Source organism: Medicago sativa, chromosome 1 (assembly GCF_051527215.1).
Source record: "Medicago sativa cultivar Bolivia chromosome 1, Bolivia_mono, whole genome shotgun sequence".
NCBI classification, from domain to species: domain Eukaryota; kingdom Viridiplantae; phylum Streptophyta; class Magnoliopsida; order Fabales; family Fabaceae; genus Medicago; species Medicago sativa.
The window spans coordinates 57,081,567-57,104,218 of NC_140749.1; the positions used below are offsets into that span (position 1 = coordinate 57,081,567).

A 22,652-nucleotide genomic window follows, 5' to 3' on the forward strand; every position below is an offset into this window, starting at 1 on the left:
TACGTCATGTCATGATTTTCATTTCTTTTCTTTATTTCCATTTTTGTTTTCGACCACGCAACCTCTCCTTTCTCTATTTCGCTCTTTTCTCTTCTATCTATCTTATTAATTTTCTCTTCAACGTAACTTCAATTTTCTCTTCAAATTCTTCAATCGTTACATGGCAGTTAAATCTCATAGCACCAATAATTTTCTTCCGTTAAGGTAAATCCATTTCTCTATCCTTCTGCTTTGTTTCAGGTTCGAATCTCTCGGGTGCCAACAACTGTTTTAGCTTCAATTGGCTCCGTTAGTAGACAGTGGGATTGGTTCACTCGGTTTTTGGACCGGATACGAGTTTAAAAAATAAAGTGAATCATTGACATGTAGATGCTAGGTTTACTTTTACTGACAGTAATGTTTGTTTGCTGTTTTGTATTATGCACATGAATTGCTTGACAAAATTCCTAACTGAAAATCTAATTTTTGAACTTGAAATTTTTCGTTTCTCTTTCGTTTTTTACTAGAATTTGTGAAGAATTGTTGTTGAGAATATTTATGATGCATTGTTTTTTTGTAGGTAATTCAGGTATTAATTATATCAATGTGTGCCAGTTTTGATTTTTGAGTGCCTCCACGAGTATATGATTAAAGAAAGTTTTTTTAGGTCAAGAGGTCAAATAGTGAAATATCAAATCAACTTGTTGGTTGGTCTAATGGTATATCTTTGTTTAGAGCTCAAGTAACCGGCTGAGACGGCTGAGCCGCTGAAGTGGCTAAAGTAGTTATAAATTCCGTCAGTAAAATAGGTCCTATAGAGAGTCCGTCTAATCCCAATCTCCGGTAAAAATAAAATAAAAATGATCTATTTATAATTCTCCGTTAGTTGAATTAGTTGGAAATGATAACAAAATGGGTAGGTTGCTAGAAGGAGATCGATGAAGCATATAAAAATGCATTCTCAATCTAAGAAGAATGGGGTGGGATCATGCTCTGTAGGATTTGAATCTACGACATTGGGTTTTGGAGACCCGCGTTTTACCGTTATATTATTAAGGAATGTAATTAAAATTTATTAAAAAATACTATATTTATGGATTCACAAAATAAAATATTATATTGTCTTGTATATTTCAAATAAAAATAAGATCATTTTGCTGATTAATTTTTTGATTTATTTCTATCTAATCGATACATCATTGAATTCGTCTCAATCCCACTATGCATGTGACTAGCATGGTAGTCAAAATCTCGATTTGAATCGTAAAATCTTATGATTTTGCGATTATACTTGCCCTCAGCGATTATTTTGCTCCGTAGGATTTGAATACTATAAATATAGGCAAAATCTTATTTTGGTGGAATCTTGTATAATATACGAATCTTTGAAACGATACTATGATTATGATTGCGGTGGTGGAACTACAGAAGTCAACTTTATTTGTTGTTTTGTTCGAGACTAATGAGTTTGATTTAACGTTTGAATTACATAAGTATTTATGTGAGTGTTAGTGTTATAATTACATAAGTATTTCAATTTTAAATTCCGTAAATATTGTATTATACAATTATGCTGTAATATGAGCTATGCTTATGAATTTAAATTTACATAAGTATTTCAAGTGTGATTTTATGGTTTTTTTTGTCTTACTTGTGCTATTTTACATGCATACAGATGAATTTATATACATATATTGAGATTTATGAGTTTTGTATAGTCTTACGATTAATGTTGTGATTGTGCAATTTATGATTTTACTTCCCCTTACCAATCGTAATCATCGTAAAATCTAGATTTTGACTACCTTGCGTGAGGCATGAGCAAAACTCAGATTGGAGAAGAATATTGTCTGTGGGTTCCGTTATTTGAAACTAATTAGCTATCAAAAGTCATTATGTAATGCAGTATTAACAAGTATATATTATAGCTTACGAAGCTGCATGAAATAGTATGATTGAAATTCAGGTCTGTTTGGATTGATTTATTTGAGTTTATTTTCTGGCTTAAGCATTTATGAGACTCTTTGGGAGAGCTTATGAAAATAATTTATGGCATGTTCATGTCAAAGGCTGTTATCAGCTTATTTCCACAAGCTCTAGGACAGCTTATTAAGCAATTTATGACATGTTCATGACAAAGGCTGTTTTCAACTTATTTTTACAAGCTCCAGGGTAGCTTATTATGCAACTTATAACATGTTCATCTAATAGGCTGTTTTCAACTTATTTCCACAAGCTCCACGATAGCTTATGAAAAAAGCATATATGAAAATAGTTTTACTTTATTTCATCTTTTATTACAAAATAGCTTATTCATACACACTTATATGATAAGCGCCGATGCTGTAAGTGCTTAGTTAATCTGGTTATTTAAACAGGGCCTTGTTCTATTTTGTTTTACATAGTAACTACTGCATTCCTCTGAGCTTAGTTTTTCTATATACTTCTGCGTGTTTATGTGTGTGCTGTTTCTAATTGCAAGTCATTTCACAGCTCCTCGAATTGCTGCCTTTCGAATGGTTCCACAAGTGTAGGGAGAAAAGTGTCAGACTTGCATTGCCTACTATTTAGTAAATGGGGCAGTTCAAGAAAGGGATGCCTTATTCAACATGATTTGTCCTCGAGCAGTGGTCAAGGTCCTGTGAGCTGTAGAAAACACTATTTTACATTTTCTAAGACGGGTAGGAGTGTAAATTTGCTTCCATTTGCTACCTCTGATGATGGTATGACTGTCAACGGGAGTCCACAAGCTGACGCCAGTGCTAACCTTGAAAAAATGAGGGTGAAATTGAATAGCTCTCTTGAAGATGAAGACTTTTATGATGGACTTGTTCAAGCTTTATATGATGCAGCCAGGGTTTTTGAGCTAGCAATTAAAGACCATAAATCGTCATCACGTGGATCCTGGTTTTCAACAGCTTGGCTTGGGGTAGACCAAACCGCATGGGTGAAGGCATTGTCATGTCAGGTATTATCAGAACTTAAATTATTAGAAAGTATTGTTTGATTCATATCATCTGTAAAGAGTAAAGTATGACCTGCTTTTGTGAAAATAAAAATATAGGAGACAACCTTTGTGATGGCATGTTGTTCTTTTGTTTAACTTGTGTGAGTTTAGACAAATACACGCTAGATGAACTGTAAAAGGAAGAAGCATGACTAAGTTTTGTTTTACATGCCTTGTTGGTGTTAAAACAGCAATGTTCAGGTAGTTATTGGAGTTGATAGAACTTAATCTTTGAACTACGTCTAGTGTCACGATGTCTCCGAGATTTTTATACATAATACCAACTCATCTGCGGTAACTTAAAATTGTCTGCTTCGTTCATCATTAGAACAAAATACAAAGCTGATGCAATCCAACTGTTAAAACTTAAAAGCATTAATTTGAATTGTGATACAAATACTGTTTCTTTATGGTAACTGAAAGGCATTACTTTGTGGCAAAACTGCACTTCTCTTCTCTCCTCATAGGCCAATTCAGTAGTGATGTAATGGTATGATATGACTCTTAAGTGTCATCTCCACATAACTGCTTATCAATGTGCGGATTGGTATTAAGTCATTGATTTACTATTTTCACCTTTTGTAAATATTCCTAATTAAGTTGGTCCTTTGGCCAGATACCGAGTTTTCAAACAAAAAAAGTAGGTGTTTTATGTTTCAATATTTTAAAATTACTGGTTTATATCTTTTATCCAACAGATTGACATTATTGCTTCTTTTAACAAATTTAGAGGGTTACAGTTAATGTATACTAAAGAATTTTTGCTATGGCTCTTTAAGACCCATTATCATTGACAAGCTGTCAGTTATTAAATGTCCAGCTTGGGGTAATTTAGTGTATTGCATATTTTTAGGTCTAGAATTACTTTTGTTTGTTAAATTAGGTCATTTGGCTTCACCTTCTTTGCTAAATTACTTTTCTTTGGTATAGAAATGTTCTTAAGAATCAAAAGAAAGATAGAGAGAAATAAATTGAAAAGTTAGAATCATTTAAATCACTCGAGTCACTCCCCTATATAATCGTATTTAAAGGTTCTTACCTAACATTCAACCTAGACTGATAGTATAACTGGTTGCACAAATCTACTCCCTTAACCTATTATTCTCTCTAACTTCTAGAATATACTTTCAGTATTGAAACGTCTCGGTTCCAATAGTAATAATATCCAAAGTTGTCAAACTCAAAAGTCTATGCAAATTCGTGGAACTTCAATAAAATCATCTCTTAGACTAAGACTCGCAAATTTGTTAGAGTTTACCTAATATAAAAAACTACAAATAACATATATGAATAATATTATACTACCAATAATAGAATTATAATTCTACATTCCAACTCCATAATAAAGCAAAGAAACAAACCAGATAAAAAACAAACCAACGGTGAAAAAATTATGAGTGAAGGGAAGGATTTGAACTGAGGAAGCAGAAGCGCAATAACTGGGTGTGCATTGTAGCAGTGAACAATAAAAGAACTGTGATACTGGTATCTATTTGAGTGGGTTTGATCTTCAAATGAGGGAAAAATAAACAAAGCAGAGGGTTAGGGAGGCCCTTGAGTTTCAAATGCAGAAGTGGTAGACTCAATGTGGATGCACCTATCGAGTGTTCGAACGTAGAAAGCAAGGGGCAGAGTCAGGCAAGTTTTGCCGGGAGGGAGCGACACTGTTTGCGTAGGTGAACTTCGATCGTCTAGTGTTCAATTGAAGTTTGAGAGAGCCCCTAGTATAAATGAAGAGAACGAAAGCTGTAAAAATGAAGTGCAGAAAGCGAACATGGCAACATGCATTCTTGAACAAAAATGAAACACAATTGAGTCCTTTGTTTTGAAGCTTTTTTTAATCTTTAAAGTTGACTTTGCTGACTTGTCAACAGAATTATGTGACTGTTCAAGTTAGAACGAGTATGGCAAACAAAATTCTGAGACTGAGTTAGCCATATTTGGCTACCTAAAATCTAAACTTGATTTATGAGTTAGCTAATGTCTTCCAAATGAATATGATTTGTAAAGATAGATGCAAATTATATATTGCCTATTCTTCATCATTAATGAATTTTTGGCAATGTTTCTTTTTACTATCCAGTTGATCATATCTCACTATTTCCTAACCTGCAAAATTTAAGAAAAACTGATACACAGTTTATTAATTTTTCTCAGGCTGCCGTGTACTCCTTATTATATGCTGCAAGTGAAATTTCATCCCGAGATGATAGCAGAGATAGAAATGTCAATGTATTTGTTCAAAGGAGGTAGCATATTGCTTCGCATTTTGTTTCACTTTATGTGTTTCTTTTGTATTTATTAGAATGAAATAGAAATTCTTCGGTTGACCCTGTGTGAAGTTTTATAATAGAACATGTACCCGAAACTATTCATCAGATAATTAGTTCAGTCTTTTGATGTTTTAACAATGAAATATATTTCGCATAGCTATGGTACATCTTCATGTCAAATTTTGAAGTTTCAAATGCATATTTTTTTTCCTGATAAAATCTGTATTTTATTGAATATTATGCAAATCATCTGAAAGTTTAAATCTATGACTCAGGTTTAAGGTAGTAACTTGTGTTGTACCCTTAATATGGAAGTTCTGTAGCAGGCAAACTTTAAATATCACTTCAAGACCATCACAGTGATTGTATACTTATATACTGCTTTTAATGCCTTCCAATATTTGATTCGCTCGTATTGCATGTCTCATGTTTTTCTTCTTTTTGTTCCTTCTTTACATCTTTAGTTTTAATATATAATAGTGCTCTCTCTAGTTGCTTTCGGCCTGAAACTTGTGTAAATGTTGCATTGGTCCAGTTTGCTAAGGCTATCTGCTCCCTTGGAGAGCTTAATCAGAGAAAACTTATCTGCCAAACAGCCTGAAGTGTACGAATGGTTTTGGTCTGAGCAAGTTCCAGCTGTAGTGACGTCCTTTGTTAATAAGTTTGAAGGGGACGGGCGCTTCACTTCTGCCATTGCTTTGTATGTTTTCTTTTTACATTTCTACATATTGAGATGTAAACTTTTATGCCTCTGTTCTTGCTCCTTCATGTTATATTAATAGACGATTCATAAATGATATTTTTGACTGAATTCCCAGGTCTGAAAAAACTAAGGGTTTGAGCAGTGCAAGTGATGTATCACTTCTCCTGCTTGCACTTACATGCATTGCTGCAATTGCTAAACTTGGCCCGGCAAAAGTTTCTTGCTCACAATTCTTTTCCATGAGCACTGAGATAACTGGTAGTTTGATGGACATGCTGGTTGGTTTAATTCCTGTAAGTCAAGCTTATAATTCTATAAAGGATGTTGGTCTGCACAGAGAATTTCTTGTACATTTTGGTCCTCGAGCTGCAGCTTTTAGAGCAAACGTTGAGTGGGGTTCAGAAGAGGTTATTTTCTGGGTAAATCTGGTTCAGAAGCAGTTGCAGCAGGCTATTGATAAGGAGAAAATATGGTCAAGACTGACAACATCTGAAAGCATTGAGGTTAGTTATGTTCAGTTTTGAAGACACTGTGGTTTTGGCACTAAACCGGTGATGTTGGATTGAATGTCAAGGAATACATATTCAATTGAAATGACTATACATACAGTTAAATTACCAAAGTAAAGCTATACTTTGTTTGAATTGTATCATTTTAAAAATTCTTATTCATTCACGTGGTTGTTGTCTTGTGCCTGTGACTGTATAATTTTTTTAATTTCTTCAGAGATTAATGAGTTGAACCGAAATATGGTTTATGATAGAATATTATGGCATAATTTGATCCATGTAGCCAACCTCACTTAGTGGGATGAGGCTTGGTTGTTGTTGTTGTTGTTGTTGTATTGACATTTGGAATTCATTACTTTCTACCCCACTAGGGATAGAAATGATTTTTTTTTCCAGCATGGAGGAATATGCTTAAAAATTGAGATAAGTTAACTTTCTGTTAGAAAGTTTTAAGAGAAAGCACTTTATGTAAATAAAATAATAAGAATAGAGACTAGTTGAGTTGAGTATAATAGAGCTCAATCCTTTTCCATTTATTTGTATATTTTGTAACAAAAGGCTTCAATTGAATGTTACCATGGTGCAGGTTTTGGAGAAGGATTTGGCTATATTTGGATTCTTTATTGCTTTAGGAAGAAGTACACGAACATTTCTTTTGGCAAATGGTTTCGATGGTCCCGATGATCCAATTGAAGATTTCATCAGGTACTGTTTTTATTACGTACTATTACTATTGTTAGAGTACTAGGTGTCTTACTGTTTTAGGAGTGTCATGAATAGTTTTTGGTTAGGCCTGTGCTAGTTGTACTGCTAGCATTTGGTCAGATGATTGTATATATAGGTGTTTTAAGGTTAGTAACTTTACATGCATAATATCATCATAATAATTCCTGCAACTTAAGCACCTTTATCATCATAATGTCTTGTCATGCATCCTATGAATTTTTGTGCATTTATTTATTTATACGATTATTTATTACAGGTATCTTATTGGGGGAAGTGTTTTATACTACCCACAACTCTCATCCATTAGTTCATATCAATTGTATGTTGAGGTTAGTATTTATGGTCCTTGCATTTAACGATGTATGCTTGATTATTAAGCTGATTTAACTGGGGAAGTTCTTTAACTGCATAGGTAGTTTGTGAAGAGCTGGATTGGCTTCCTTTTTATCCGGGAATCACCAGCATCACAAAACAGTCTCATGGGCATAGTAAACCAGAAGGTCCTCCAAATGCAGAAGCAGTGACCCAAGCATTTGCTGTTTGCTCTTATTGGATGCAGAGCTTTATTAAATACAGCACATGGCTTGAGAGTCCTTCAAATGTAAAAGCAGCTGAATTTCTGTCCAGAGGGTAACTAGAGCAATGCTTATTTATAATTTACTGAAATACCACCAGCTGCAAAATTAATAAATTATGTTTCTTATTTATTTTATGTTAGGCACAACAAGTTGATGGAGTGCATGGATGAACTTGGGATGATAAAGTAAGCTATGTGACAATGTCACCATCTACAGTCTTTTTTGCATTCCATTAGGTGCATGTGCATATTCATTGATACCATGATTCATGCATCAAAACATTACATTTTTGGGGTAAAATATTGATCATGAAATGTTTTCAGCAACATCATGTTCATTTGGTATTGCTTCAGAGTAGTCATGTCATGTCAAAGCTATTCCTGTGTAGTCAATAGCAGCAATAGCAGTTGCTCCTAGGCGCTATGTGAAATCCCACGTGTAGCCGTTTTATATAATGGCTGTAGTTCCGCCAACAACAGCCAAATAACAGCTGTAGTGGTAAAGTTCGGAACTTTTTAGTCATTCCAGCCCAAAATTGGCATTCATGGTTGTCAAATGTTCATAGTTGTTCACAAAAAGAATTGGAGGATTGTCAAACATTCATGGTTGTTCTTGTCTTAATGTGGTTTTAAATGTGGGCATTTCCTCAACTTTACTTTAGCTTCTACAATAGACATTTCATTTCTCAATACGAAATTCGAAACTGGATTAGATTTTATCCTACAAAGCTCTTTTGGTGGATACTTCTTTCTACGGAATAATCACGGTAAAGAAAGTAAATGACACATGGCTACTCTAAAAAAGATGGATTGAAGACAAAATGGAGTCCCAAGAGTTGAATCTAGAGGCTAGAACAACACATGTGCTCAAAGCATTATGATATTCTGTATCTATGCACAAACCATGGTAGTTCTCAAATACATCTTGTCAAAGTCCATACAATCCTTTCAGGAAATGAACTTAGAGGTTGATCAAAACGGTGCTAACATTACCTCTCTAATATGTGACTCTGGCTTTCATATATCATCGATATGTCAGTAAGACTTGGTTGGAAAATGCCCAATTCTCTAGAAAAGAAAGAAAATCCAATCTAATTGAAATGCGTTTAATTGTCGTACAGTAGTACAAAAACATCTTTTTCTACCAGAGAGCCACGGCAGAATAAATGTTTCCAAGCTAATTGTCTTGTACTGTGGCAATATTTTCTTGAACCTATTTATTTATACACCTTGTATTTATAGTTTTTATTGGAATTCCAGATCTTGTGAAAACATTTTTTACACCAAGAGTTTCTAATTCCAATCATTGTGCCACCTATTATCTTTTTAAATTTAATGCAGAGATAAGACATTGGAGACTGATGCCAAGAAAATAGTTGACGGGCAAAGATCCACAATTCAGTCAACGATAAAAGACTCGGGTTCTTTTGATGAGGTTTGATTCCCACACTTTAAAATCTGAATTTAATATCTGCTGCGAGCCTCTCCATTTCAGTAGTGTATTATTTCCTAATCTGACATCTTCATGCCTTAACGTATCAATATTCTTCATACTTTAGATGAAGCCCAAACCTTTTTTATTTATTTTTAATTTTTTTTAATTTTTTATGTATCATATTCTTATTTATGCCTTTTTTTGACATTTGATTTCAGGCATTAAAAAGTGTCGAAGAAGCTGTGATAAAGCTTGAAAAGTTGCTTCAAGAATTGCATGTGTCAAGCTCTAGTTCTGGAAAGGAGCATTTGAAAGCAGCCTGTTCTGACTTGGAAAAAATACGGAAACTTAAGAAAGAAGCTGAATTCCTGGAGGCATCTTTCCGAGCAAAAGCTGATTCTCTGCAAGAGGTACACAATATCCTCTACAATATCATCCACAACCTCCTTTACCAATTCCTGGTATAATAGTGTGTCAAAGACTTTTACCTCTTTTTCGGTTTCTACCTCCAAATAATCGTGTCCTGAATTGTGTTTGTTGATAAAAGTCGATTGACTGATCAACATAACAGGGATGGAACCAGATAATAATCAGTGATGGGGTTTGATAATAACGTAGGAGTGAATGTGTATTCTACTATTTTAAAGACAAAATTGACATTACATTTTTCCTCTTTTATATGAGAAAACAAATTGGCCCCTAAATGGCAATTAAAGTTATAATTTTTTGTCGACGAAAGATTAATTTGGTGGATGGACCACTTTGACAGCCTTCATTGACACTGAGCTCCCATTTTGGTACTAGTAATTAGAAACCAAAACGATGGGAAGTATATGTTTGAAAGGTCTACAACATGTGTCTCTTTCAACAAAAGCTCACTTCATTTCTCTAATGGGCTCTGTTGCCCAAATAACCTGTAATAGAGTAGCCGCTTATTAACCAAATGACTACTTTAATTTTATAAATACAATACGCGGTGGACAAAAATGAATTCCAGAGTATGTATGTGAAGAATAATCATATGCAGTACTTTGGAGTAAAATATGAGGATTAGGTGCCCTTCATCCCTCTTGCATTTGTTCCCCGAACATAGATTTTGCCTTCTTGAGCCAGTTTTATGTCTTTGCTTAAAAGTCTTGGTGAAAATTGGGTACAAGTTTAGTAGTATGCATGGATATTGTTGTTTGCTTTTTTCCATGGCTTTCAGGTGCATTCATATTTTTTTTTTCTTTCAAATTAGTGGAGTAATGTGAGTTATACTTGGTGTTCTCATTTCTGTGTTGTAATTCATTGTTATCTTACTTGACTCGTATGCATACTTCTAGTCACATGTTTGATTTTTGAGAAACAGAATATTTGCTTGCCAATGGTGCTTCTATTAAACTCATGCAGGGAGTTAATAGTGATCAAACCATCACACCGGTTGGTGAGGAGGACAGGTTTATGAAAGGGAAAAGCAGAAAGAATGACAATGTAAAGGTGGACAGGAGCAAAAGGTATGAATACTTGTTTTTTTTCTTTTTTCATGCAGTGCCAACTACTACTTTCTTCTGTTTTAGGTAAATGTAATTTTCTGGTTAGCTCTATGTAAATGGTACACATATATGTGTCTTTTTCAGACAAATTGGAAAATCTCGTGGATTCTGGAGCATATTTGTACCTCCTATACCCAGAAAGCCCGACCCGGAACCTGATGTGGATGCTCATGTATGCATTATCTTCCTCATCATTTGATGATGTTGATTTCCTTTTCGTATCTTTTGTGAAAATATCACTGTATATTTAGTTTTCTTTTATTTAATTGATGTATTAACATAAGATGTTTGGGTCAATTATGTTTTTCTACTGTTATATCATATATGTTCTTCAATAATGGTCTTGTTGTCCAATCATAGTCATTTCTAAATTGACATGAAAGTAAAAATATACTTGATTGGTGGCACCATAGTAGTCAACAGCGGCCGATAGCGGCACTATAGCGGCCGTGCGTATAGTGGCAACGAACCGCTATGGTAATCGTCGTAGCGGCGCGGAATCAAATAGCGGCTGCTTTAGCTGCTATAGTGGCATAGTGGTGCGGAGCGGATAACGGCCGCTTCAGCTGCTATTTGATTTTATTAGGAAATTTAGGGTATTTTGAGGATTTCGTAAACCCTAATATTTTTCAACTTTCTCTCTTCTCACCTGTGCCGCGAAACACACTCTTCTATCTTCTATCTTATGGTTTCTCTTTTTTTGATTTTTTTTATTTGTTCCTGTCTTTTGTTTTTTGGTGTTTTGATTTATGAATGTCTCATGAGATTTGAGTGTTATATTTAATTTTATATTAAATGTTTTTTTTTTGTTGAGAAATATACAAATTTGTTTATACTTTATGGTATTATTCTTGTAATTTTTCCAAAAATAATCAAATATCGGTGACCGCTATTTGTCATACTGGTATATGCTATTTCACCTTTGGGGTCGGCCGCTACGAACCGCTATCCGGGGTTGACTACTATGTGACACAACTAAGATTATATTTGGTTTTCAGTATAGTTGTAGGTGGTAAATAGATCACTCCTTTAAAAAAGTGACTAGATGTCCTGTAAAGATGCAACGAGAAACATTTTTTCGTTAGTAGTGTGCTTTAGTCAGGATAGTTGCTGGTTAGTTACGAACTGGATTTGGTTATAGTTGCTACAGATTATTTTGATAGAAGGGAAAATGACCTAACAAAAACCTATCTCAAGAATCTATAAAGATAATATTTATGCTTGCGTGACTAGCACATCCCTCCCTCCCACCCCCCCACCTCAACAAGAAAACTGGTTTTTTAAGTTCCTCCCTCATTATTCGTAAAGTGGCGGACTGTTAAAATCGCCAAAAACTTATTTGCAAGTGAGAATTCTATAGGAGCTTACAATATCATTTATTTATTTTTTCAAATCGTATTTGCCTAATAATCATGCTTAAACTGGAACAGAACAGTGGTTCATTTGGTTTAGCTGCATGGATGATTAATTATCTATTCTAATTGGTTAGTGAATGCTTCTTTGAGTTTTGAGTATTATGGACTTGCTATCTTGTTTGCAGGAAAATTATATTGAACAGCCTGCACCAAATGTAGGGGTTGTGGACCAAGAACCCAATGAAATCCTTCGCTTTGAGCTTCTAAGAAATGAGCTGATGGAACTTGAGAAAAGGGTCCAAAGAAGTGCCTATCAGTCAGAAAATAATGAGGTACGTCTGAAACATTTGAATTAGACTACTCACAAGGTTGAACATACGCCTTATTGATTTTTTTTTTTAATTAGATATTGCATTATTATTTTCCTACTACGCTGTCTCATCCTAATGTCCACTTCACTTGAAAAAGGTCTGAATTATATTGAAAGACTTTATGTTACAAACTAGAGGCTCTAAGATAAAAGACCATTGTACATGAATCCTAGTAAATGGTAATGAATAAAAAAGGAAAAAAAAATATGTCCTGATAATTACATAATGTCATGGTGTTATGAGCAAAAGTAAAATCTGTCCTAATAAATGCTATTTACAACACTCTGCTTCAAGCTACTGTTAATTTCTTAATAAATCTGCTTGCCATTTGTATTGACTACTTTAGCTTCACATCCTTATCACATGGCATGCTATTGTGTTTATATTGCTGTGACAGGATTTGATGATCAGTGATGATGGTGCCCGTTATAACGGTGATGCTGGAGGTGTTCAGATGGTCAGAGTTCAGAAGAATGAAAATTTCATACAGAAATCTTTTGACAAACTAAAAGAAACGGGAACGGTATGATTTAGTCTGACATTTTTCTTTGTTTGGAAGTATTATCATGCTTTAAGAACTCATCTGCTTTATGACATTGGTCGGATGATGCTGGGTTACATTTTCCTCACCCTATTCCATGTTTTTTAAAACTAAAAAAGAAAAATTATGTCGTGTGTGTGTTGCATCTCTGATGATTTTGTCATTGTTCGCTGCTCAAACAAATAATATAATAATAGAGATTTAAAGTCTGCTACTTAATAAACAGGATGTCTTGCAAGGAACTCAACTTCTTGCTATTGATGTTGGTGCTGCCTCGGGTTTGGTCAAAAGGACCTTGATAGGTGATGAATTGACTGAGAAGGAGAAGAAAGCACTTAAAAGAACCTTAACTGACATGGCTTCAGTTGTTCCTATCGGCATTTTAATGCTTCTTCCTGTAAGTTGAACACCTTTATGATTGTTCTTATCAATTATATCTGAATAATATGTCCTGTTCTGGATAGAGAAGTGTACTGTTCATTCATAATAAAAAAATCATATTCAAATTATGCTGAGCTTCTAATTTCTAAATCACGTCTTGTTCAAACATGGGTCAATGATGTAACCTGATTCATTTGACCAACACTCCTAAGTTGGCAAATCAAAATTGAAAAAAAATTAAACAAATCAACATGGTTAACATGAAAGTGTGCTTTATTATTATTAACATGTAAGTGTATGCTTCCAACATAAATGGCTGCGTGATTGGGTGGTTTGACCGTATGTCTGCCTGCTCTAGCCCACACGTGACTATCCTGAGTTCTACTAGCCTTGCTGAGTTAGCTGATTGACAGTCGCGTGCAAAGATGTAGTAGACCTTAAGGCTTTGTTTACGAGTTTGGAGGGGAAGGGAGGGGAGGGTTTGGAAAAAAAGGAAGGAGTAAGTGGAAGAAATAGAGGACATGCTTAAACCCATGACCACTAGATATAAGGATGAGATTGTAAGGATAGTGAACTTTCCACTGTGCCAAGGCTCACAATCTCATTCTTAATTAGTATTAATTTAAAATCTTAAACTGCTTGGCAATGACTTATGAATAGCTTTATTGCATCTCTAACATGTCCATGTATACAAGGACAATGTACAATCCTATAAATATTTGAATGATGATCTTACTCATTTTAACCTTTAATTTTTCTGCTCCTTATAAATATTGAAGTGGAACAAAATGGACTTCCTGCCTAGAAAATGTAAACGAGAGAAGATAGAAGGAAATGAACTTGTTTGATATTTCATATTACCATTTTCCAATATAAGATGTTTCTTACTAAGAAGGAAAATGTTTTCTTCACACAGGTTACTGCCGTTGGGCATGCAGCAATGTTGGCTGCCATTCAGAGATATGTACCATCCCTGGTATAAACATTATGACTTTCTGCTCTTTTATTTTATTTTTCAGTCTTGTATTCAAAATTTTAAATCTCTGATCATCGCGTCATAAGAATTTGATATATCTTCCTTGCAGATTCCATCCACTTATGCACCAGAAAGGTTGGATCTCTTGAGGCAGCTTGAGAAAGTGAAACAAATGTCAATGTCAACCAGTGATGTAGATTCAGATGATGAAATGGATGAAGTTAAATGATCAGGAGCAATGCCGATTTATGTATAGCTAACAAAACTTAACATTCTTCCTGGTCTGATGAAAATTGGATCAGCTGCGTTCTTCGCTTTCTGGAAAACTTTTGTTGATGCCATATTTCTTAGAGAGGAGTTGGGCATAGATAAGTTCATTCCACGTGTCTGGCACTCCGGGTAAACACCAGTGGCTACAATCCTGAGGAGCATCGGGTGGGGTTCCTGGTTCCCGATATTTGGAAGGGTGACCGTCTTTCCTCAATTCCGAAAGATATGTGATGTTCAAAAAGTTGACTTTCCAGCTTCCATATTGCATCTCTTTTACAACATCAGATATAAATACGTTGTAATACGGATCAGCTTCGAGTTTTGCAGGATCGTTTTCTGGTTCCTTGTCTTTGTCACAGTTTCCTCCTTCATTCCATGTGCCATTCCTGCAATTTCACTGTACAGACTCTTATCCAAATATACTTTTGAAAGGATGACTAAAATGGGTTGTGTAAATTTGATGCGAGATGACATACTTTTAGTTTTAAGGTCTATACAGATCGATGAGCTTATTTGCTGTCATAAGTACTTGTGTGACTGTTTGAGAGCTTATGGAAACAACTTATTTCTATAATCTCTTCAGCATAAGCTTATAACTTAAATGAAAACAACTGTCTTTATTTTATCTTTTGTTATAGAAATATCTTACAGATAAATTTTATATGATAAGCACTTATGCTCTAAATTTTCCACATGACTTTAGCTCAATTTTGAGTTTAAACTTCCTCAAATTCTGGATTGCATCCCCCACCCCCTCATGCCGTTCATTTTAATGCTTTTAATTGAATTTATGATTATCAAGGTCACATAAATGTGTTAATATACTTGCCTGTAATGAACAGGGGCATAGCTACGAAAGAAGACGAAACTCCTCATAGGATTTAGATTACTCAATGCCCATGATTTCCATGTCTGTAAGGATCTCCTAAAAGCTTCTTTCACTGTCATAGTCACATTTACCTTCCCACCTTCCTGGAAATAGATACCCCTGCAAAATGATAGACCTTGTTTAGATGTGTTATTTCTATAAAAAAGAAAAAAAAAATATTAAAATAGAACAATCTTCACATGAACTAAGTTGTAACAAACAGTTGAGCTTCTAAACAAATTTTGAGGTTTTCATAAAAACGATTTGTTTTCTAAGAAATGAAAGGCAAGGCTCATCCAAATGAAATGATCTCAAAGTAACAGTTATAGATTCAGTATACTTACGACTTGATAGTTTTGTCTAAGTTCCACCAATGACCATTATTGAAAACAAGAACATTTGCTCCCTTCCAGTTATTAGAATACCAATGTAACTCATCAAGTCTGATAGTCATTTTAATGTCACTAGATGAGTTTTGTGGTGGATGACCTATAATAGATAAGAAAGGTGCCCTATAATATTCTACAGTCATGTTGTAATCCTCAAATTTCATCACTAAGTAGCCCTTGTGTTTGCTTATGGGACTTCCATTAACTTCATATATTTTTGAGAGGTTAGAGACCCCTTTTGACAACATGCAAAGTAATGACTCCCATTGGTTTCTGCCCACTGAATCACCTGCAAACACAATGCGTCCATTGCGACTCCTCTCTAGGAGGTCACTGGCATTGAATCTGAGAGTAAAACAAGAAATGAGTCAAGAGAAGTTGTTATTAGATATATTGATCATAGTTAAAAGGACACTCTAAAGTATATCTTGCTAAGTTATTCTTCTTTATAATTCATTATAAATATTGAAGTTCAACAATCTAGTCACCAATCAAAAGTTTGAATTGAGTAGATTAATTGAACAAAATTTCATAAAATTTAAAATCATTTGAATGAAGAACTCGATAATGTTATTAACGCTTTTCAATACACTCTCTATTACTATTTGGTTGTGCACATATGAGTTTTAACTCATAAAAAAGAGTGTTAGAAAATGATCGTTAAAAAGTTTGTTGTTAGTACTCCTCTAAATAATTTCAAACAAACATAATAAGCGTTTACGAAATGAAAGTAAATATCAAATGTTACACTATGTGTCATGGCTATAAATTTCGGATTTATTTGAAGCTTTGTGTTTTCATTAATTAATGCTTAGATTAATAAAGTTTAATATTCATAATGAGTAATTGCAAAGTAGTTTATCTCAAGTTACTCTCGAAATAACTTAACTTAATCCGTCAAATTTTCTTGAACGGATTTGATGAAGACAAAGATGCATGCAACTATTGCAATCAAAGTAAAAGTGAGATGGTCATGTTACAAGTTTGTATTAAGATTTGATTTGAAATGGAATACAAGGTGTTCTATCGTAAGCTACATGTTCAACCAATATATTTTGTTTCTAACCCATGTATGTAGTTGGGCACATACATGGGTCTAACCAATAAACAATTTAAGTCCTTAACATTTTTCCATAATAAACAAAGACTATTATAAGTACATTATTTATAATTCCATTTTACATATTAAACCTTCGAAAACACCCCATCTGGAAAGGAAAATAAGACCTAGTAGTCCACTAGTATTTTGTTTCTATAATCAAGGCCTCTTATTCTCCTATTTCCATGCCATTATTGACTATTTCCAATTAACCTACTTCTCCAAAAAAGAGAGCACAGAAAAACACATGAAGCCATGTTTGTTGCGATAAGAGGTTTAGCGTTACATCACAAAATTACAAAACTAGTAACAAAACAAATGATGAAATAATAATACATAACAAACACATAACCATGCATGCATACATGCAATGAAATAGAAAGGGTGCACGACATATAATCATAAAATTGACATTAACATGCAAGTAACATACCTTGGAAGGTCACAATCATTAGGTTGCCATCTCCATTTACGATAACCTTCGTCGTTCCTTCCATTTTGCCGGCACCGGAATCCGGGATCAAGAAAGGGACAATTTTCATCATACAACTTATGTGAATAATAAGTTTCGTCCCAAACCCATCGACCTTTGGAAAAATCACATGCTTCAATTGGTAGTGATTTTCGTGAATTATTGGGAGCTGCTGTACGTGACAAGAAATCAAAACGAAAAAGAGTTTTTGGATCAAAGTTAGGGAGGTTGAAATAGAATAGAGAAGATAGTAAGACAAAAAGAAAAGAGAGTGCATATGCTAATTCTCTATTCATCGTTACTTTTCGTTAAAAATTATGTGAGCAAGAAATTAATAGGTGTTATTGTGTTATAGGTGGCTGCTCAGGGTTTGAAATAAGTAGTTCGGCCACGACCTAAGACCAACATTTTTTTTTAACCTAAATAAATAAAATCATAAATGTGCATATTTTATTCATAATTTTATCATTCTTTACTTAATTAATTTTTTAATAATAATTTGTACCAATTTTTTTTATTAATAATAATCTATACTTACTATATATGTCCTAGTGAGCATAGCTCAGTTGATATGGACAATGCATAAAATATGCAAGGTCCGGGGTTCTAATCCCGACCACCACCAAATAAAAAAAAAACTATATATAGGGGTGCTCGCGGTACGGTTTGGTCCGGTTTTGAGTATAAAAGTCATCCTAACCGCGAGATAAAGAAACATGTGGTTCAGTTTGGTTAGGATGGATGACTTTTAAAAAGTCATCCGAACCAAACCAAACTGAACCAATGTGGCTTGGATCGGTTCGATTGCTGCGGTTTTTTTTAGACAATACATTTTTTGTTTTCAACATTAAAATCAAGTTAAAAATCTAAAACATAACATATTTCCAACAATGTTTTATATTTCATCCAACCAAATTTATTATATGGTGCAAATTATATGTGCGACCTGCACACGATAAAAAGAGGGTCATGGTTTATATTTTTAAAATAAATAAAAGTTAAAATCAAAATTCAATCCAATGGCTATTATAAATAATCCAATGGATACAATGCATATATTCGTCGCTTTTCGTTTCTCATCCATCGTACAAAACAATTTTTCCCTTCATCCAACATTACAATTTCATTTTCATCCAACAACATAGACCCCAAATTAAAAACGTGGGCAAAACGTAATCATACTCTGCTAGAAATGTAAAAGACTAAGATTTTATTATTATCTAAAAGTTCAAGTAGCAAATAAATACATTTTTGAAATAAAAAGCAAAGAAGAAACTTATCAAGAGAAAAAAAATCTCATTTTATAGAAGTTTCCATTGAGTTTCTATAAGTATTTGTCTATGTGACATATGTTTAATTAGTGTTTTTCATATGTTGTAGTTTGATTCGGTTGGTAAAGTAAAAATCGAAAACTAAATCAAACCATGCAATTGAGTAAAAAAAATTATCTGAATACATCCAAACCAAATGCGATTTTTTGCGGTTTCGATTTGGGTTGGTTCGATTTGCGGGTTTTCTATTGGATTGATTTAGTTTTGAACACCCCTAACTATATATAAAGATAATACATGATTTTGGAGTGTGCGAGTGTCTGTGGTCAATTTGAATGTGCAGATCATCTGTTTGTGGGGGTGTGCATTTTATGGTAGCATTTGGGAGCATATTTGGAGGTGGATTGATATACAAGCGGCTGACAGATTACCGGTTTTTGATCACCTCCATCAATTTATTTATTTAGTGGGCGACTTTAAAAAGTTATGTTCTGCTCTTCATGTGATTTGGTTATCGAGTGTTTGGACCATTTGGAAGGATAAAAATAGCTGCATTTTTCGGCATATAGATTAATCATTACAACAATTGATGGATAACATGAAACTCTCTTCTTTCAGATGGTTACAAGTAAGTATTAGTAACTCAACATTTGATTTTCATCATTGGTGGACCAATCCCATTCAATGTTTTATCATGATTCCTAATTAATTCTTTGTATTAAGCTATTAGTAGCTTTGGTTCATTGTATATCTTATAACTATTTTTGAGTTCGCCTATTACTCCTTCCTTGTGTGTGGACATGGAGCTCCGTTGATTAATATGTTTCATTTTTCTTCTTAAGGAAATATTAAATAAATTAATCTAATTTCAATCTTGTATTGAATCAGATGTAATCCTAATTTAAATTTTAAATAAAGTCTTATACTAGTATAATTCTTAAATAAATCATGGACAATCAAATCTAAAAAAACCTTAACTCAAATTTGAACTAAAAATATAGTATTTGAAATAAAAAATAAAAACAGTAGAATGGAAGATTAAACTTTGTCCACAACTTTGAATTTAATTTTTGTTATGATATATGCCGACTATGATCTTCATTCAAGAAAGTAGGGTACACGAGCACATGCAACTGCAAGTTTATATTATAAGTGTAACAACCAAACCAATACCATAATAAACTCAAATGTATAATTCAAAAAAAAAAAAGTGATTAGCCAATAGCATGCACATGTATAAGATAGTAAGTGATTTATTTCCTCTTAAAACAAGGTCATGGATTTGAATCTAGCCATGAATGCAGCAGTGTGAAATCTCTAGAAGGAGAGTTTACCATCAATTATAGTGATACCTGACTCGAGGGATTAGTCTTTGAGGTCGTGAAAAGGATACATCACACACAAACAAAAACTAATTAATGGTCCGATTTTTCCTATGTCCAGGTGTAAATTGAACCAAACTAAACAAATCTGATCACAATTGATTCAGGTATTAGTTTTAAGACTTTTAATATTGATCCCTAGAGGCCATTGGTATCAATCTATCCCTCACTTTTTTAGGATTATGGGTTGTTCCATGTGCTTATTAAAACATAAATTTGCTCATTAGGCCTCCTCATTTGCTCACAAGCCTCTCAGAAATCCAAAAATACCCCTCTCAAGCCTCTTGGGAGTTATGATCTAAACCTCTTTGATCGTAGCTCCCACTCGCTCAAGTTCTAGAGTTACGATCTGAACTATTTTCAATTATATATCAGGCTACCAGACCTATACTACACAACCTCCCCTACCCATCTTTGTTTGTTTGGGAAAAACGTGTCTCAAATCATCACTGAATGATTGCTATATGACTTATGCACTCATATGACATCAAAGAACGTATATTACATCATTTGACCCTTGTTCTTGCGTTTATTTTAACCTGAATAGTTTTCATTAGGAGTTAAGGTCTTAACCTGGATCAGGTTCTAACTCCCGAACCATTCAGTGCACTGATTCTTTTATTTTTTTGGTAATATTTCAATGTCTCTAAATTATAATTTAGTTATTTTTCTTCTAAATTTACATTTATAGTTGAATATCCCATTGATCCAAAATCAAAAAATGTCGAAGTTTTTGTTAATTTGAAATCAATAATTGTTGATACGAAAAGCGTCAAAGTTAGTCTTGTGTTGTGAAAGGGGTGGTGTCTACCAAGGAACCAAGAAGAAATTGAAACGAGAAGGCATAGGGTCAAGGAAGCATGAATGTCCATTTAGGTAGTGTGGTTAGTTATTGAAATCAAATGTATGGTCACTAAGTATTATTAAATTTTGGTCACCTTCTTGTTGGAAGTTTATATGAGAAACATAAGGAGATTGGTGTTAACATGACAAGGAATATGGTCCAACCAAAGAATATCTTGATGACTTTGAAAGATAAAATAAAAGACAATGTAATGATAATAAAGAAAGTTTACAACACATGTCAAAGGTACAAAAAATCCATAAGAGCTGAATTGTCAGAAATGCAACATCAGTTGAAATGTTCGAATGGTCACAACTATGTTTACAAGTTTAAAATTGTTAGTTAGTCTACAACTTTTCTGCATATTTTATGGGCTGATCCTAAATTACTTAAGTTTTTTTTAACAATTCTCATATACTGTATTGTTGATGGATTCCACATATAAAACCAATCAATATAAAATGTCATTGTTTGAGATAGTAGGTGTCATCTAGAAGACGATGACATATTGTGTCGGATTTAGTTTTCTAACATTTGAAAAATATGATAATTTAACTTAGGTTCTACAAATGTATCCTGATCTTTTGAAGTATAAAGACAATATTTTGGAGGTGATTGTGGTGACTGGGATACCGCACTGATGAGTTTTGTTGTCAATATCTTCCTTAAATCTACATCATTATGTCAATATCATATTTTCCAAAAATGTGAGAGTTACATGCAAAACGAATTCCAATGTTAAATGTAAGAATGCCAAAGAAGTGAATGTCAAAGATAAAGATTCCTAAGAGGTGGATGACAAAGAAAAAGATGTCAAAGAGGTAAAGTCGACGAATTTATGTAACACCAACATGGAAGCATGGGAAAATATGGTTGAATCTCCTTCCAAGCAATCATCTATTGAAGTCATTGTACAATTTCAAAAGGTATGTAGAAACTTCTCAAAGTTACTCAACTATATTTAACATGCCATATTGAATCCCTTGAAGGAAAAAATTGTAAGGGAGTGAACAGACATGTCTTGCATCTTTGTAAACCAGCCACTATTATACAGGAATCTACTCATGGAAGGTTGAAGAAATATTTGACGGATAGTAAGAGAGATTTGGTTAGAGGTTGGGAGACGATGAACAATATGTTACAACTGCAATTTCTAAGATACATTCATATTTTGGGAGGAGTTGTACTATTTTGGAACATAGATACCAAGACAATTTCTTTTACTCGAGTTTGGCATATAAAGCTTCTAGAGATAGCTTGAACTTTATTTATCGTGAGGCATATTGGTCAAAGGAATGTGGTATGGATTGTTCCGACACTTTTTTGTGGTCCATTGTTCATCAAAACGCTTATATAAAGATATGTTTTACATTTTATGTGCAAATGAATGTTATCGTCATTTAGTGTTCTAAAATGTCCATAATTTTATTAACTTTTTGTGGTGCACAATGCACATATATTTTTTTATAGTTTTTGTGACTTAATATTTCACCAACGCTTATATAAATATATATGTTTTGTATATATTTAAAACTCACAAACGCAGATTTTAAGTTTTGAAAAGGACAGTGGTGATGTATTTAGCTCCCATTGACAAGTTGGATGAGTTGGAGAGACTATTTAACAATTCCTTTCATGATGATCATGAAAATAAAACTATGTCTCATATTGCAGTTCAAGTTCAACATA

The 22,652-nt window shown here is 33.7% G+C and overlaps 1 protein-coding gene, 1 long non-coding RNA gene and 1 pseudogene across 4 annotated transcripts; 2 read left to right on the top strand and 1 right to left on the bottom strand.

The window, feature by feature from the left end:
• The first annotated feature begins 11 nt into the window (after positions 1 to 11).
• Positions 12 to 15,263, top strand: LOC146955667 (uncharacterized). Of its 2 annotated transcripts, none has more exons than XM_085722530.1 (18): positions 12 to 204; positions 2,462 to 2,947; positions 5,144 to 5,235; positions 5,795 to 5,959; positions 6,078 to 6,465; positions 7,058 to 7,176; positions 7,454 to 7,526; positions 7,610 to 7,827; positions 7,916 to 7,960; positions 9,116 to 9,209; positions 9,428 to 9,619; positions 10,602 to 10,705; positions 10,829 to 10,916; positions 12,285 to 12,431; positions 12,868 to 12,993; positions 13,238 to 13,408; positions 14,309 to 14,368; positions 14,478 to 15,263. In XM_085722530.1, exons 2-18 carry the CDS (start codon positions 2,705 to 2,707, stop codon positions 14,595 to 14,597), a joined length of 2,445 nt encoding a protein of 814 aa, XP_085578656.1. In that variant the 5' UTR covers positions 12 to 204; positions 2,462 to 2,704; the 3' UTR covers positions 14,598 to 15,263. The 2 variants fall into 2 exon arrangements, with proteins under 2 accessions (XP_085578656.1, XP_085578649.1); XM_085722523.1 differs by having other exon boundaries at positions 2,473 to 2,947.
• Positions 14,625 to 17,798, bottom strand: LOC146955668 (protein trichome birefringence-like 8; annotated as a pseudogene). Its single transcript, XR_015017482.1, has 4 exons — positions 17,428 to 17,798; positions 15,851 to 16,240; positions 15,468 to 15,626; positions 14,625 to 15,024 (listed from the first exon to the last, which is right to left on the bottom strand). The product of XR_015017482.1 is annotated as a protein trichome birefringence-like 8 (transcript).
• Positions 17,799 to 18,112: 314 nt separating this feature from the next.
• Positions 18,113 to 22,334, top strand: LOC146955669 (uncharacterized). Its single transcript, XR_015011509.1, has 2 exons — positions 18,113 to 19,365; positions 21,524 to 22,334. It is a non-coding gene; the product is annotated as an uncharacterized LOC146955669 (long non-coding RNA).
• Positions 22,335 to 22,652: the final 318 nt, after the last annotated feature.